At 39.6% G+C, this 13,643-nt stretch overlaps 1 protein-coding gene across 1 annotated transcript in view; it reads left to right on the forward strand.

Annotated features, from left to right (window-relative positions):
- Positions 1–13,643, forward strand: part of FBXL17 (F-box and leucine rich repeat protein 17) — a 282,413-nt gene that overhangs the window by 833 nt on the left and 267,937 nt on the right. Inside the window, exon 2 of the mRNA XM_066181845.1 lies at positions 13,330–13,452. Coding sequence (XP_066037942.1) covers positions 13,330–13,452 — 123 coding nt within the window. The remainder of the gene's footprint in view (positions 1–13,329; positions 13,453–13,643) is intronic.

Genomic DNA, 13,643 nt, shown 5'->3' on the forward strand with positions numbered 1-13,643 from the left:
GGGGGACAGACGGGCCAGTCCTCTCCCTGAGGATTTGGGAAAGAGGGCTGCGCCAGCCCCCGCGGCGCCGGTGCAGCCGGGAGCCGGAGGAGGCCAGGCCGGTCCGGAGCTGCCTCAGCTCCTGCAGCTGGGGAGATAGATAGGATTCTGGGGGTGTTGTTTACTTTTGTTTGTGTCCAGTTCCCCGACCCCAGTTGTTTGTCGTTGGAAACGGCGTTGTGAGCCATTACCTGGAGGTGCAGACACAGAGATCAGGTCCAGAAAATTTTTGATTGTACCCGTTAACTTCTTAAGGTGCCCTTCACAGGTCGAGTTTTGTTTGCATCAGTGGTGTAGGTACTCGCGAAGGGGGGCTGTCACTGTATTTAGTGCTTCCGTGTGTTTTGGAGCTACATAGACAAGTTTTCAGCGTTGATTATGAAACAGTTTGTATTGCTGTGTATTGTGGATCAATTTTGTCCTTAGTAGTTCCACAGTGTTTGCAAAAGCCTTGAATTACTTGCTTTCATAACCTCTTACGCTGTATATCCAAGGAACACTCTCTCCTCTCCTGTCCCTTTTGCTATCTTTGTGTTCCTTTAATACTGTTCTCCTTTGGACCTACTTTCCATTTTTAAGCTCCTCTCTTGACCACTGTGCTGACTTCTTTCAGCTAAACATTAGCTAAAAAGAGGAGTCTAGCTGGAACTGAGCGGGTGATGTTTTCCATAGTCTCATGTGAGTGTGTCTTTAAATTTTGGGGGATAAGTTTTCAGGATTGCAGGTGTTTCTCCGAGGTCAAATGGCAGAACTTAAAGCAGGACATAGTAACGGAGGAGTGAGAGACATGAGTCTTGGTGTTCATATTTTTCTAGTTGTATATCCAATGTAGAAGGTACTTCCTTTACTCTTTTGTTGTCAAACAGTAACAACCTACTTATCTGTCTGTCTTGCACATAACACTAATTCTGTGGGAGGTTTAGTTGGTTTGAGTGGTTTTTTTTTTTTTTTTGTCGTTGTTTGATGGTTTCGTTTGTTTTATTTTTAAATACTTTTAAGTGTGTTAGTAATGATAAGTCATGTTTCAGTGATACACTATGCAAATTAATTCTAGGCAAATAAGAACTCATAAGCTATCACCTGAATGAATCTCATCTGTGATTACAAAATTGAAACTGTCTTGTAGTTCTTCTAGAAAGGAGTCCATTTGTTTGCCACTGTTACTGGAAAATAACTTTTTTCTTTGCTATTTGGTTTTAGGTTTTGAAACTGGACTCATTTGATTAGTGTAGCTGAAATACTTTTTGATCAATGGTGTGAGTACTTTTCTGTGGTTACTTTTGGTACTCAGTTTCACTTTTTCAAAAATATCTATCTATAGCTCTGCCATAACTTTAATAGTAAAAGATGCCATGTATATCTTACCTGTGGACTAGTTTAAATGTTATTTAATCTCTATTTTATATAGACCCAGTATTTCATTGTTACCCGTGCTTTCAAGGTTGTGTGAGTTTTATGTTTGATTACTTGTTTTTTTTTTTTTATAAACAAGGGGATTTGTTTTAACCCCAGCTGGCAATTAGGTACCAGGCAGCTACTCTTACACCACATCCACAGACTGGTTGGGTGGAGAATTCAGGGGAAAAAAAGTGTACCTTCTGGGCTGTGATAAGAACAGTTTAACACCTGAAGAAAAATAAAGTATGCTACTAACAATGTTTGTATAAGAAGGAGTTCAAGAAAGAGAGATCCAGCTGATGCACGGTACATTTGTTTTGTACCAGGTACAAAGCACTGTACCAGCAGCTGAGAAGAATTCTGTTCTAGCTGAAATCAGGACAGACGTCTACCATCCCCAGTGATTTTGTCTGTACAGTTGCCCTATAGTCCAGTTCCTTCTGCAATGTCTTTGAAAAAATAGGCCATTATTTCCAGCACCATGGTAGGAGCCAATCTACACACCCTGAAATTTGCCCTTCAATCCATAGTTGTACTAACAAGTTGGGTTTGTGGTTTTGGTTCTTATTAGATTTTATATATATGTGTATATATATATGTATATATTTACAAGATATGTGTCTTTATCTATATATCTGTTTCCTAACTATTTCATTGTTTTAGGTTTTTTTGTTGCTTTGAAAATAAACTACTCTATGGAACTTTTAACTTAAGATATTTAACTAGGTGTCCTGTCAACTGGATTTACATTTGCCTTCTTATGATGGATTTTGATACAGATAGGATTGTATTTAGGATATTCTTTCTCTAAAGCTGTCATTTTACTGTGACAGGGTGGAAGACAAATATACCCAAAATCTTTACTGAGCTTTTTACAGTAGGTGTAGGAGACACAAACCTTAATACAAGGACAAGCAATTCCATCCTGAGAAGGGTTAAGAGGCAGATCCTGATTTTTTTTTTTTTTCTTGATTCCCACATCTGTGACCTTCTGATGCAGTGGTGCTGGTGCAGGAGTGGCTGTCACCATCTCTGTAGGTGGCCTAAAGCCCAGGGAAATATGTCAGGAGCTCCTTTAGCAAGAGCTTGCCACTTTGTCTGCTCAGGTGCTGTTTAGCTGTTTACTAAAGGAGACTGTGGTTCAGTCTCCTTTTGGCCGAGAGTTTGGGATTGGTGGAACCTTTTGTCAGGCTGAAGTTGGCCTGCAGATTGTTAGATGGGCCCTACTGGGTTGGGAGGTTCATGGTGCAGTGTGCCAGTTGATCCTGTTTCCCTGGCTGGTGAAGAGGTGTCCTGGTCAATATGAAGTGATAAAAGAATGGTGCTTCCACAGTCAGGGTTTTGCATCTTGCTTTTCATTTTGCTGCTGACACGGATGGGAAAACAATGTTACACAGTCAGAATGTCATCTTTAGTCTTGGTAGAGGAGGGTGATTACCTTTGACTAAAGGGTAATTTAAAGCCATTCTCTTTAAAACTCGAGGGCAATTAAGGAATTGTAGATCAGTCCGTTATAGATAGCTTGTCTGTGTCATCGACATGTGTGAATGTAAAAAGGGAGCTGTTTCTAAGCACGCACTACAGAAAATTACAAGATCTTCTGTTGGATATGATTAAGTTCTGAAAACTTTGAGCTGTATGTCCCACATTTGTGCTTATTGAAGTGTCACTGCTACTTATTCCTGGAAAATATTATAGAAAAATAAATCTTCCTGTTGTACCTGTTACCTCTTCACAGTGCTGCTGTTTAATAAATAAGGTGTAAAATGGTCTGCAGACTGAGCCATGATCTTACAAGAGATGCCAACTCATACACTTCAGATTTCCTTTTGAGGTGTATTAACAGGAGTTCTGTGTGTAAAACACAGTTGGTGCTTTTAAGGCCTTTGCTAGAGTACTGCATTAGGCTGTGGGCACTGGGATCTCCTTAGAAAATCCACACACAAATGTGAGAGGGATCAGAGGAGGTACAGAGGTCATGAAAAACATGGCCTATTACACACAGTAGTTGGAAGATTCTGAACAAAATGACAGTTGTTCAGAAAGAAGACTGCTATTCTCTTTACTTAAGAGTAAATTGATAGAAAGTTCAACTGTATTCCTGTCCCTTGTTGAATAGAAGGAAATAATAAGTTTATCTTGGGTGAGATACTTAGATGTTCTTACAGTGTATAATTTTCCAGGTCCTGGCAACAGTGGTTTCCTGTCTCTTTGGTTATGTGGCAAGCTGGGTTTTCTATTTATTGATGCTTTTTTTTCAACAGCAAGAGGAATGCCCTTATCAGGAATGTTTGGGGTGTGCTTGAACTTGCTTCAAAACAAAAGAGTCGAGAATAGATGACATCTTCTTTTTGAGATCCTCCTTCTCAGTTTGCTGATTTTTTTTTTTTTTTTTTTTTTTTTTTTTTTTTTTTTTTTTTAATAAAGCATAGACACATGCCTGTAGCACAGACCTGTCAGTTTTGACTTAGGGCTAATGCACTATAAAGGGAAGATAAGTGTGTGTGTAATATATATGTGGGTGTGTATTTTATTTGATGTAGGATTTTCACAAATATATTATTACTGTTATTTGAAGCACTATTGATTCCTTTTCTTGTGTCCTTACTCAGTGCTTTTTACTTATTTTTTCTCATTCTTCTCTTGTTTTAGTAACAGGTTTTTTTTGTTGCAGTGATAGCTTAAAATTTTTTTTAATGATATTGTTGATTCATGCAAAATGCATTGCTGCTGCTCTTCTACTGCTAGCACTGAATTTAAGATAATCTGAGTGGTATGAAGTGGATTTGATAGACAAGAGATAGACCTTTAATTTTATCTTCTGATTTTTGAATGCTGGTGTTTATACCTGGAAGGACTTTATGTGGATTTTATAGTTGCACTATGATTTTCTTTCTTTTTTTTTTGTTGTTAAATTCTTTTGGCTTGTCAGGAGGCAGAGTCATTATAATACATCAGTTGGATTGGACTTAATCTGTAAGTTCATTGAGTCCCTTTTGTAATACCAGCTTTCTTTCGTATATATGCTGGTGTTCCTATTATATTATCCTGTCTAAAGCTTATGTTGAGTCTTACTTTTAAATGTGGCACTAAAATACATGGAATGGTTTTGAACCTTTGTGGCTGATGCTAGGAGGTAAAACTGTCCTTTAATTTCACTATTGTAGTGGTTTAGGGCAAATTTGCGTGGAAACCTCGTAAGGGGCCCTCCCTCCCCTCCCCCAGCTGGTTTGGGGGAAAAAACCTCCTCAGAGAGAAGTGGAAAGAGCCTTGTTTGTTAAACAGGCAAAGCACTCCCCAACACAATAAATTGGACAATACTCAATGACAAGAACTTCGTGCCGCTCTGGAGAGATGACAGATTTACAAAAGAAGTCCCTCCTGCAGGTGGTTGCTCTGTCTCGGTCCCCCTGGTGCTGGGAAACGTTGCTGCGCAGGATGGATCTTGGTGGGTTCCAGGTGCAAGACCCCCACGGCGCTCCCCTGGGTCCTCAGTCCAGAGAGATTGTAAGAGTTCCAAGGGAAGGCGAAAAAAGGGGAAAAAAAGGAAGGAAAAAACCCCAGGAGGAATAGAAAAATGAAGCTTCCTCCCCTCAGCTAGCTACACACTAACTAACTAAGAAAAAAGGGAGAAAAAAAGAAAAAAAACCTCACTGTCCTGCGCCATGTGTTGCTGACTGTGACTCTCCAGGGCAGCCAGCGGAGGAGGGTTTCTGAAAACAAACTCAGTGCTTCTCCCTCGTCTTTGCTCTCAGACCCAACAGATGACTGGGATACAAACATCCTAACGTCACCCTAAGATTGCTAAGGCAATCTGTGAGTAAATGGCTGATAAGGACAGTGTCTGTTTCCTTTTGTTACTTCTGGCTGTTTGTTCCTGCCACTGGTTTTGTGCTCTGTAGAGTGATCGTGCAAGGGCAAGTAAATTCATCTGGCTAATCTGGCACGAATCTAAATTTGCAAAACTTTTCCTTAGAATCAGCTGCCTGAAAAGACTTTCTCTAAGTACAGTCACTAAATCCAGTGATTAAATTCAAGTTACTAGAAGTAGGGGACTGGTAAATGTTTGCTATGAATAGCAACTTGCCAAGAGAATCCTACTTGAATGTGAAATCACACCATCACTTTTCCTGGCTGACACATTTGTCTTAATCACAAGAACCGTTTTAACTTGATTTCCTTCATGGATGTACTGAGGCTCCTTTCAGAGATGTGCGAGCTCAATGCTCACATCTCTTTCATAAACTGAGAATCATTTGTATTTCTCTCATTCTTTTCAAGTTATGTGTGGGCAAAGTGAAGAAATATCTTGAAAACAAGGCAGATACTTCCTTCCTCTTCTCTTACATATGATTCTTGAATTTTCTGAAATAGAATGAAGCAGCCTTTAATAAACATAAATCCACTGGTAGCTTAACTGCTCTATGCCTGCAATTAGCCAATACTGTGTTTTACTGGTCATAATGAAGTGTCGTGCACTAAGCATGTTCTTTTTGTCAAGCAGTACTTGAGAAATATTTTTGTTACTGCAATTTTAGTTAGTTGCTGAAAAAATTGATTAAACAAGTGAGCAGTTTTCCAAGAATGAATGTCTGAAGTTACTTCGGCACCATGAAATGTTTTAGTGTACATTTTATTGTTCTTTTGTTGTTAATTCCATATGCTTTTTGGTTTCAAACAAGTCTGCCTGATGTAGTGTAATGAAAACAATTTTGTAGTTACCTGTTTTTGAATACAGAAGAGTCTTATTGATAGAGGAGAGCTTCATTCACAGAAATGAAACTATTTCTTTCAAATTGAAATGATAGACAGAAATAGGGGGTGCATAGATTCACCTTTTACAGTTTCTTCTGCCATGGGGCCTATATTTTGTTCATGTCCATAGTAGGTATACCTTGTTCTTAAAGTTAGCAGTATCTTTTTAAAAACTGGTATTAGCAATCAACTGAACTCTCTTGCGTCCCTTCCTGAGGCAAAAGCTTCTTTAGGATGTGCAATCAATAATTCAAACTCCTTCTTTATGGTTTTTAATGTTTCTTAAAATTAAGATTTTTTTAATAAGTTAAAATTATTTATTGAATTATGTTAATATTTACTTTATATTTGGGGTTTGTGATGCAAATTGCTTTTTAGAAAACTTCATGCTGAGGATATTGTGTTAGCAACCTCACAAACAATTTTCTACTTTTCTACCAAACTTCCTTTCATAGTAACTTTAATGGATATGGTTGACTTTTCACTATTTCCTTTGATTAAAAGTGCAGTTTTCTTCTTCACTTGATTCACTTTGAGGAACTTGATTTAAGGCCAAAATTACCGAATATTTAAAGACATACTAAATAAATTTAGTACATGGATTTCTGATTTTTTAAAACTTATCTTTTATCTTTTCAAAAAAGGTTTTTATAGGATGCTCTGTGGGGTTTTTTTGTTTTGCTTTTTTTTTTCTCAGTTCATCCTGAAATACTCACCTTTTGAAAAAGTGTTCAAAATAGTCTTTTTTGAACACACAGGTTGGACTAGCTAGCATACATTTAATATAATAACAGTGGGAAAGTGTTAGAGGTGTAATGATTGAGGCCCATTGTGCAAGGACTTGGTGGTAAAGAAGATAATTCCACAGAATAACTTTATTCGTAGTTTTTCTGATTGGATCTTTTGCTAATATTAATCAGCATTTGCTTTCTCTCTTTCTCATCCATTGTCTTACAAAATATTTTAAAAAGTTGAAGAAAACACCAAAACTTGGTCAGGAAGTATTTTTTGGTGATCTGAATTTTGCTGTACAAGGACTTGGTTTAGCTGGTTTAAAATCAATTGGACATCACCTGATTCAGGATGGTGGATTGACTCACGTGGGGTACTGTGGAATTACCTGTGTTTTGTTGTTTAAAGGTAAAACAGTGTGGCTTTTCTCTTGTAAGGGATTTTTATAGGTGTATCTGTCAACATAAAATTAGACTGTTTGAATTGAGTGAAGCAGATTGAATGTTATTTGACTGAACACTTTCTATATATGTTAGTTGACTTTTGCTGTTCTGGGCATTGCATTTTTTTATTTTCTTTTGATGTAGGATCACTTAGGTTGGACAGCATCTCTAAGATCATTAAATCCAGCCATTAACCTGGTACTGCCAAGTCCACCAATAATCCATGCCCCTAAGTGCCACATCTAAATGCCTTTTAAATATGTTCAGGGATGGTGATTCCACCACTGCCTTGGGCAGCCTGTTCCAGTGCTGGATAACATTTCAGTGAAGAAATTTTTCCTAATGTCTAAACTAAACCTCCCTTGCCTCAACTTGTGGCCATTTCTTGTTGTCCTGTCAGTTTTTGCCTGTTCAGGGAGAAAATCCTGTCCCTCCCTGGCTACACCCTCCTTACAGGCAGTTGTAGAGAGCAGTAAGGTTCCACCTGAGCCTCCTTTTCTCAAAGCTGAAAACCCTTTTGTTGTTTCTCATCAGACTTGTGCTCCGGACCCTTTCCCAGCTCCGGTGCCCTCTGGACACACCTCAGGGCTTTTCTTGTAATGAGGGACTCAAAACTGACCACACGATTGAGGTGTGGCTTCACCAGTGGCCAGCACAGGGGAATGGTCACTGCCCTGGTCCTGCTCCCACAGTTTCTGGAGTACACCCATGCAAGCCATGAGTAGACAGTTTCTCCAGTAGTGTGCTCTGTCAAACCAAACTGCATCAAAGACTTTACTAAATTCTAGGCAGACAAAATTCACAGCCTTTCACTTATTCCACCACGCAGGTTGCCTGGTCATGGGAGGAGACCAGGTTGGTCAAGTAGGACCTGCCGTTCACAAACCTGGCCCTGGCTGGGCCTGACTCCTGGTTGTCCTGTATGTGCCATGTCACAACACTCAAGATGATCTGCTCCATACCCTTATCCAGGACCAAGGTCTGGTCGACAGGCCTTTAGTTCCCTGGATCATCCTTTGAGCCATTTGTGTAGATGAACATCACGCGTGGCACCATTCAGTCGACTGGAAATGCCCCTGTTAGCATGCAGGACTGCTTCTAAATTATGGAAAGTGGCTTGGTAAGCACTTCCACCAACTCCTTTGGGGACGTGGATCCCATTTTGCCCTGTAGACTTGTGTGGGTCTTAAGTGATGTAGCAGGTCACTAGATCGTTCCCCCTTATATTATGGGGGGCATCATTCTGCTCCCTGTCTTCCAGTTAAGTGGGCTGAGTGCCTGGAGAGCAACCAGTCTTGCTTTTAAAGACTGAGACAAGGAAGGCATTACTGGTCTTTAGTAAGTCTGTGTGAACAGTTTTCTTTCAAAGCAAGAGCTTGTTGTTAAAGAATTTACTGTGTCTGGAAGGTGTGATAAGGTCAGTGGGGAAGATCAGGTATCCTTAAATGGGATGTAGCCTGAAGGCTCAGAGAGTCTCTTGCAGCAATTGAAGGGAAAGAGAAACCCAGTAGTCTTAATGACGTGAAAGAGTGAAGCAGGAGGAGCTGACATATGCATTAGGAATTTGAGCTGAAAGAGGGTCAGATGAGAGAGAGGGTCCTCCTTTTCCAGAACTCTGCTTCCTCTACCCCTACTTTTGCCAACAGGGAAATGATGTAAAACGATTCTTGAGAAAAGCTATTAAACCTTTTTTTTTTTTTTTTTTTCCTCTTTACAGTTCTTAAGGATATTCTGGCATTTGGATGAGGGATTAGAAAGAGTTGAGGGAGAACAAATTGAATAGTGGATGTGAAAGTGTACATGTTTGAGTACAATTTTCAGGAATTAAATGTGCTGACTAGTAGAACCATTGCCGTCCAAGTTATCTGTCATAAGCAGAAGTTAAATGAACAGGCTCGTGTGTAGGAATGGTTTTAGCTTCCAGCCGTATTTATGCATACTTGGGGAATTAGAAAATTTAAGTCGGGACAATTAAGCTGCCACAATATCAGTGTATATCTGGAGAATAATACTGAATTAAAGGGTGGTGAAATCATCAAAGTGAGTCAAAGTGTTTTATGCACTAGTATAGTATTTTAATCAGTAGCTTGGCTAATCCCTTAATGAAAGGTTGATGTGCCACCACCTGGAATGTGTATAATCCTTGCTACTAAATTCCATTTAATGTAATTCCTTGTATCATCTTTTAACACTTTCAGGTTCTGAAGAGAAGCTGTTGTTTTACATGGCTTTATTCAGCATCCTTTCATAGCTGGAACTTTTAGAGTTACTGCAGATTATAAAATTGTCAAGGCCTTGGTTTTGAACACATAGCCCTTGTGTAACTAACATGGCTACTCCTGTGCATCCTGGGACTTCTGCAGTGACCTGGTCTCTCTTCTTGTCCTGGTGGCCTCACTTCTGTTTTCTAAGAAGTCGGTTTGCGGCACCTGTGCTCTCCTTAATTGTCTCTACTTCTAGGCTTAAGTACAGCATGGACTAAAACATGACTGCAAATGCCTTTGGATATTCTTCAGAATATTTTCTATGCAACAGTACTGTTTGTGTCAAGTACTTAATCAAACTTATTTCTTTTTTGTTTTGTTGTTGCTATAGCTGCTTCATGCAGGAGAAACAGGTTAGCAGTAGGTCTGTGATTTGTGAGGGCCTTCAGCTTTTATTGCGATGGTGGGTTTTCCTGGCTGGACACCAGGTTCCCCTCCAAAGCCCTGGCATTCCCCTCCTTGACTGGTGACAGAAAACATGAAGAAAGGTTCACAAATTAAGGACAGGGAGAGATCACTCAGTGATTACTGTCATGGGCAGAACAGACTGAACTTGGGGAAATTGGCTGAATTTATTACCAATCAAATCAGAGTAGAATAACGAGAACTAAAACCGATATCTTTCCTAATCCTTTTATCCTTCCTTGGCCTAACTGCATTGACAATTCTCTGCCTCCTTCCCCCAGATGTTCAGGAGGACCAGGATAGGGGTTACACTCAGTTCATTATACCTTGTTTCTGCTGCTCCTTTTTCATCACATATTCTCACTCCATCTCTGGTTGCAACTTGCTTCTGCTGGATGACTTTTTTTTCTTCTTCTTATCCCGGAGGTGCTACTGCCATCACCGACTGTCTTAGTCTCTGCCAATGTGGGTCCACCTTGGGTGCTGGCTGACACCTGGCTCTGTAAGACGTGAAGGAAGGTTCTAGCAGCTTCTCAGAGAAGCTGCCTTTGTAGCACCCCTACTGTCAAAGCTTAGCCATGCCAACCCAGGATAAACAAAATAAAATACAAAAATTATTTATGGGCTTTCATTTTAACCGTGGCAGCTGTATTAGCAACAGGCTTTGCTGTGCCATGTTTACTATTCTTCAGAACTGCAGGATTTTGTTTCTTGAAGGTGGTATTTCCACAAATAAGCATATTTATTTTCCACTTGAGTAAAGATTAGTTGAAGTATTTTATAATGCCAACCTCGATATCCTTTGTTAATATTAATTTGAGTCAGCCAGATGTCTGTCTAAACATAATGTGAATCATGTTGCTTTGTTCTCTTGTAAAGATTTTATAACTGTTAAAAGATTCAGTCTTCTGTTTCATGCTGGCAGCAGGAATTCAAGTTTCCTACTGCTCTTACTAACTTAGAATTAGTGATCATCATCAGACTGTCACCTTTTCTATTGTTTAGTATTACACTTTTGCAGGAAATGTCACATGCCAAATTACCATTTACTCTTCAGTGCTTTCTTTGTGCTTGACCAAGGGTGATGGTATTTTTTGAGTGCTGATTGCAGCCAAGTCCTGGTTCTGCACATCGGTTCACAAGAACTGCAGGGAGAAAGCAGACAGTGATTGTTTTGTTTGCACTTCTGTCTGCTGTGTTTAACTGGTTGTCTAATGAGAAACAGACACTGACTCTGTGTAGTGGTTTAGGGCAAATTTGGGAAGAAACCTTCTAAGGGGCCCTCCCTCCCCTCCCCCAGCTGGTTTGGGGGAAAAAAAAACCCCAAAAAACAGCTCCTCAGAGAGAAGTGGAAAGAGCCTTGTTTGTTAAACAGACAAAGCACTCCCCAGCACAATAAATTGGACAATACCCAATGACAAGAACTTTGTGCCGCTCTGGAGAGATGACAGATTTACAAAGGAAGTCCCTCCTGCAGGTGGTTGCTCTGTCTCAGTCCCCCTGGTGCTGGGAAACGTTGCTGTGCAGGATGGATCTTGGTGGGTTCCAGGTGCAAGACCCCCACGGCGCTCCCCTGGGTCCTCAGTCCAGAGAGATTTTAAGAGTTCCAAGGGAAGGCGAAAAAATGGGAAAAAAAAGGAAGGAAAAAACCCCAGGAGGAATAGGAAAATGAAGCTTCCTCCCCTCAGCTAGCTACACACTAACTAACTAAAAAAAAAGGAAGAAAAAAAACCTCACTGTCCTGCGCCATGTGTTGCTGACTGTGACTCTCCAGGGCAGCCAGCGGAGGAGGGTTTCTGAAAACAAACTCAGTGCTTCTCCCTCGTCTTTGCTCTCAGACCCAACAGATGACTGGGATACAAACATTCTAACGTCACCCTAGGACACTCTGGTAGTGGCCAAGCAAAGGCCTGTGTGGAAATGGGGTTCATGCACGATCCTTTAACACTGAGGAGTCTTGTGTAAGAGATTGCAAGTTTCTCATGGCTAGAAAAAGAGGAGAATGATAAATCTTGCAAGAATGTACAGAGTGTCCTGAATTTGACCCCTTCCTCTCTTAATGGAGCTCTGCTTCATCAAGAAGGGCCTTCAAGGGTCTTGTAGGGATATATATGTTTAAAACTGCTGGGGTAAGCCATCCTCTAAAACAAGTAGCACATTTATGGTTGTTATTCTCAATAGTTTGTTGTCTTGTCTGTTTTGAAGACCACACAATGACCAAAGTTCTGTAAGTTACCATTGTAGTTAAATGCTTCATTACTCTTTTTTTTTCTTTTTCTTGGTGTGTTTGTATGTGTTTTTGCCTTTGCCATCCTTTTTCCTTGGCTAAACAGTCCTAGTAGTTTCCCTGAATGTTTCATGTTTGCTAGACTTCAGTGCTTTCCTGTGGACACTCTCATGTATTTTCATATTTTCTTGAGAAAATTGCCTGAGTTTGGCAATAGTATTTCTGTTTAGTACTGGATGTCCTCAGATCGGTGGAAGGACTTTTTCATGTTTTGCAGTCTGTACTCCTATGTAGTATAGGTACAAAGCTACTACTGCCTTTTCTCATTATAGGATCACATGTAGATTTAAGTTCATTTGTGCTGACAGTGTACCTTCATGTGAACTCTTGACAGACTCTCTTTTTAAATGTATTAATAAACAACAGTACTTTTAAGAAATGGATGGGATGAATGTAATACATGCTGTAGCAATTTATGATCGTGCTATAAAGTTACAGGGGTTTCTTGGGGTTTTTTTTGGCAGCTGCTATAGTGCTCAAAACCTTGAGGTATAAAAGGCTCATTTTGTGCTTCAGTTCTCTTCTATGACACAGATGTACTGTGCTTATCTACTCTACCATCCCATGCCCCCTTCCAACATGACTGGATGTGCCTTTATGACTCTTCTTACCAGTTCAGTTAGAAAATAAAAAGAAAGGTTTCCCATCCATTTCAGGATGGGAATGAATACACTTTTTAAATGGATTGCAAATAACACTGAGATAATTTGTAATTCTTTAGGTGTGCCATCTCAGAAGCACTTTTGAAACTTAGTCTAAAAAATGAGTAATTAGGATATATTCTATTGTTGGTTATGCTAATATGACTTACTAATATTGTTGGTTCTTGTGGGATGTAGGTTTTTTGTTATTGTCTCGGACTAGTCAAGTGGGGGGCAAGTTGTACATCTGTGTGTTATAATGCATGCTAATACTTTTCTGTCTTTGGCAAGATGTACTGGTAATAAAATATTTCTGTCTTTAAATAATAATTACATCTGACAATTTTTTTTTTCATTCTTTACAGATATTTTCCAACTTATCTCTGAATGAGCGTTGCCTTTCAGTGTCATTAGTCTGTAAATATTGGCGTGACCTTTGTTTAGATTTTCAATTTTGGAAGCAACTGGATCTCAGTAGTCGTCAGCAGGTATGAAAATATCATTGTGGGATAATTGTTTTCATGACTCAGAATTTGTTCTTGGAACTTGTAATTTTGACTAGGGCTAAACAGAATAAACACATAAAATGGTGATATCTGTAGTTTCACAGATTTTTCTATTAGCTGAAAATGTTTGGACCCTTAGGTTGATTCCTTTATATATAGTGTATTTTGTCTGA

The sequence above is a fragment of the Chamaea fasciata genome, unplaced genomic scaffold (genome assembly GCF_029207755.1).
Source record: "Chamaea fasciata isolate MVZ Bird 193981 ecotype frontalis unplaced genomic scaffold, bChaFas1.0.hap1 SCAF_4, whole genome shotgun sequence".
In the NCBI taxonomy this organism is placed as follows: Eukaryota; Metazoa; Chordata; class Aves; order Passeriformes; family Sylviidae; genus Chamaea; species Chamaea fasciata.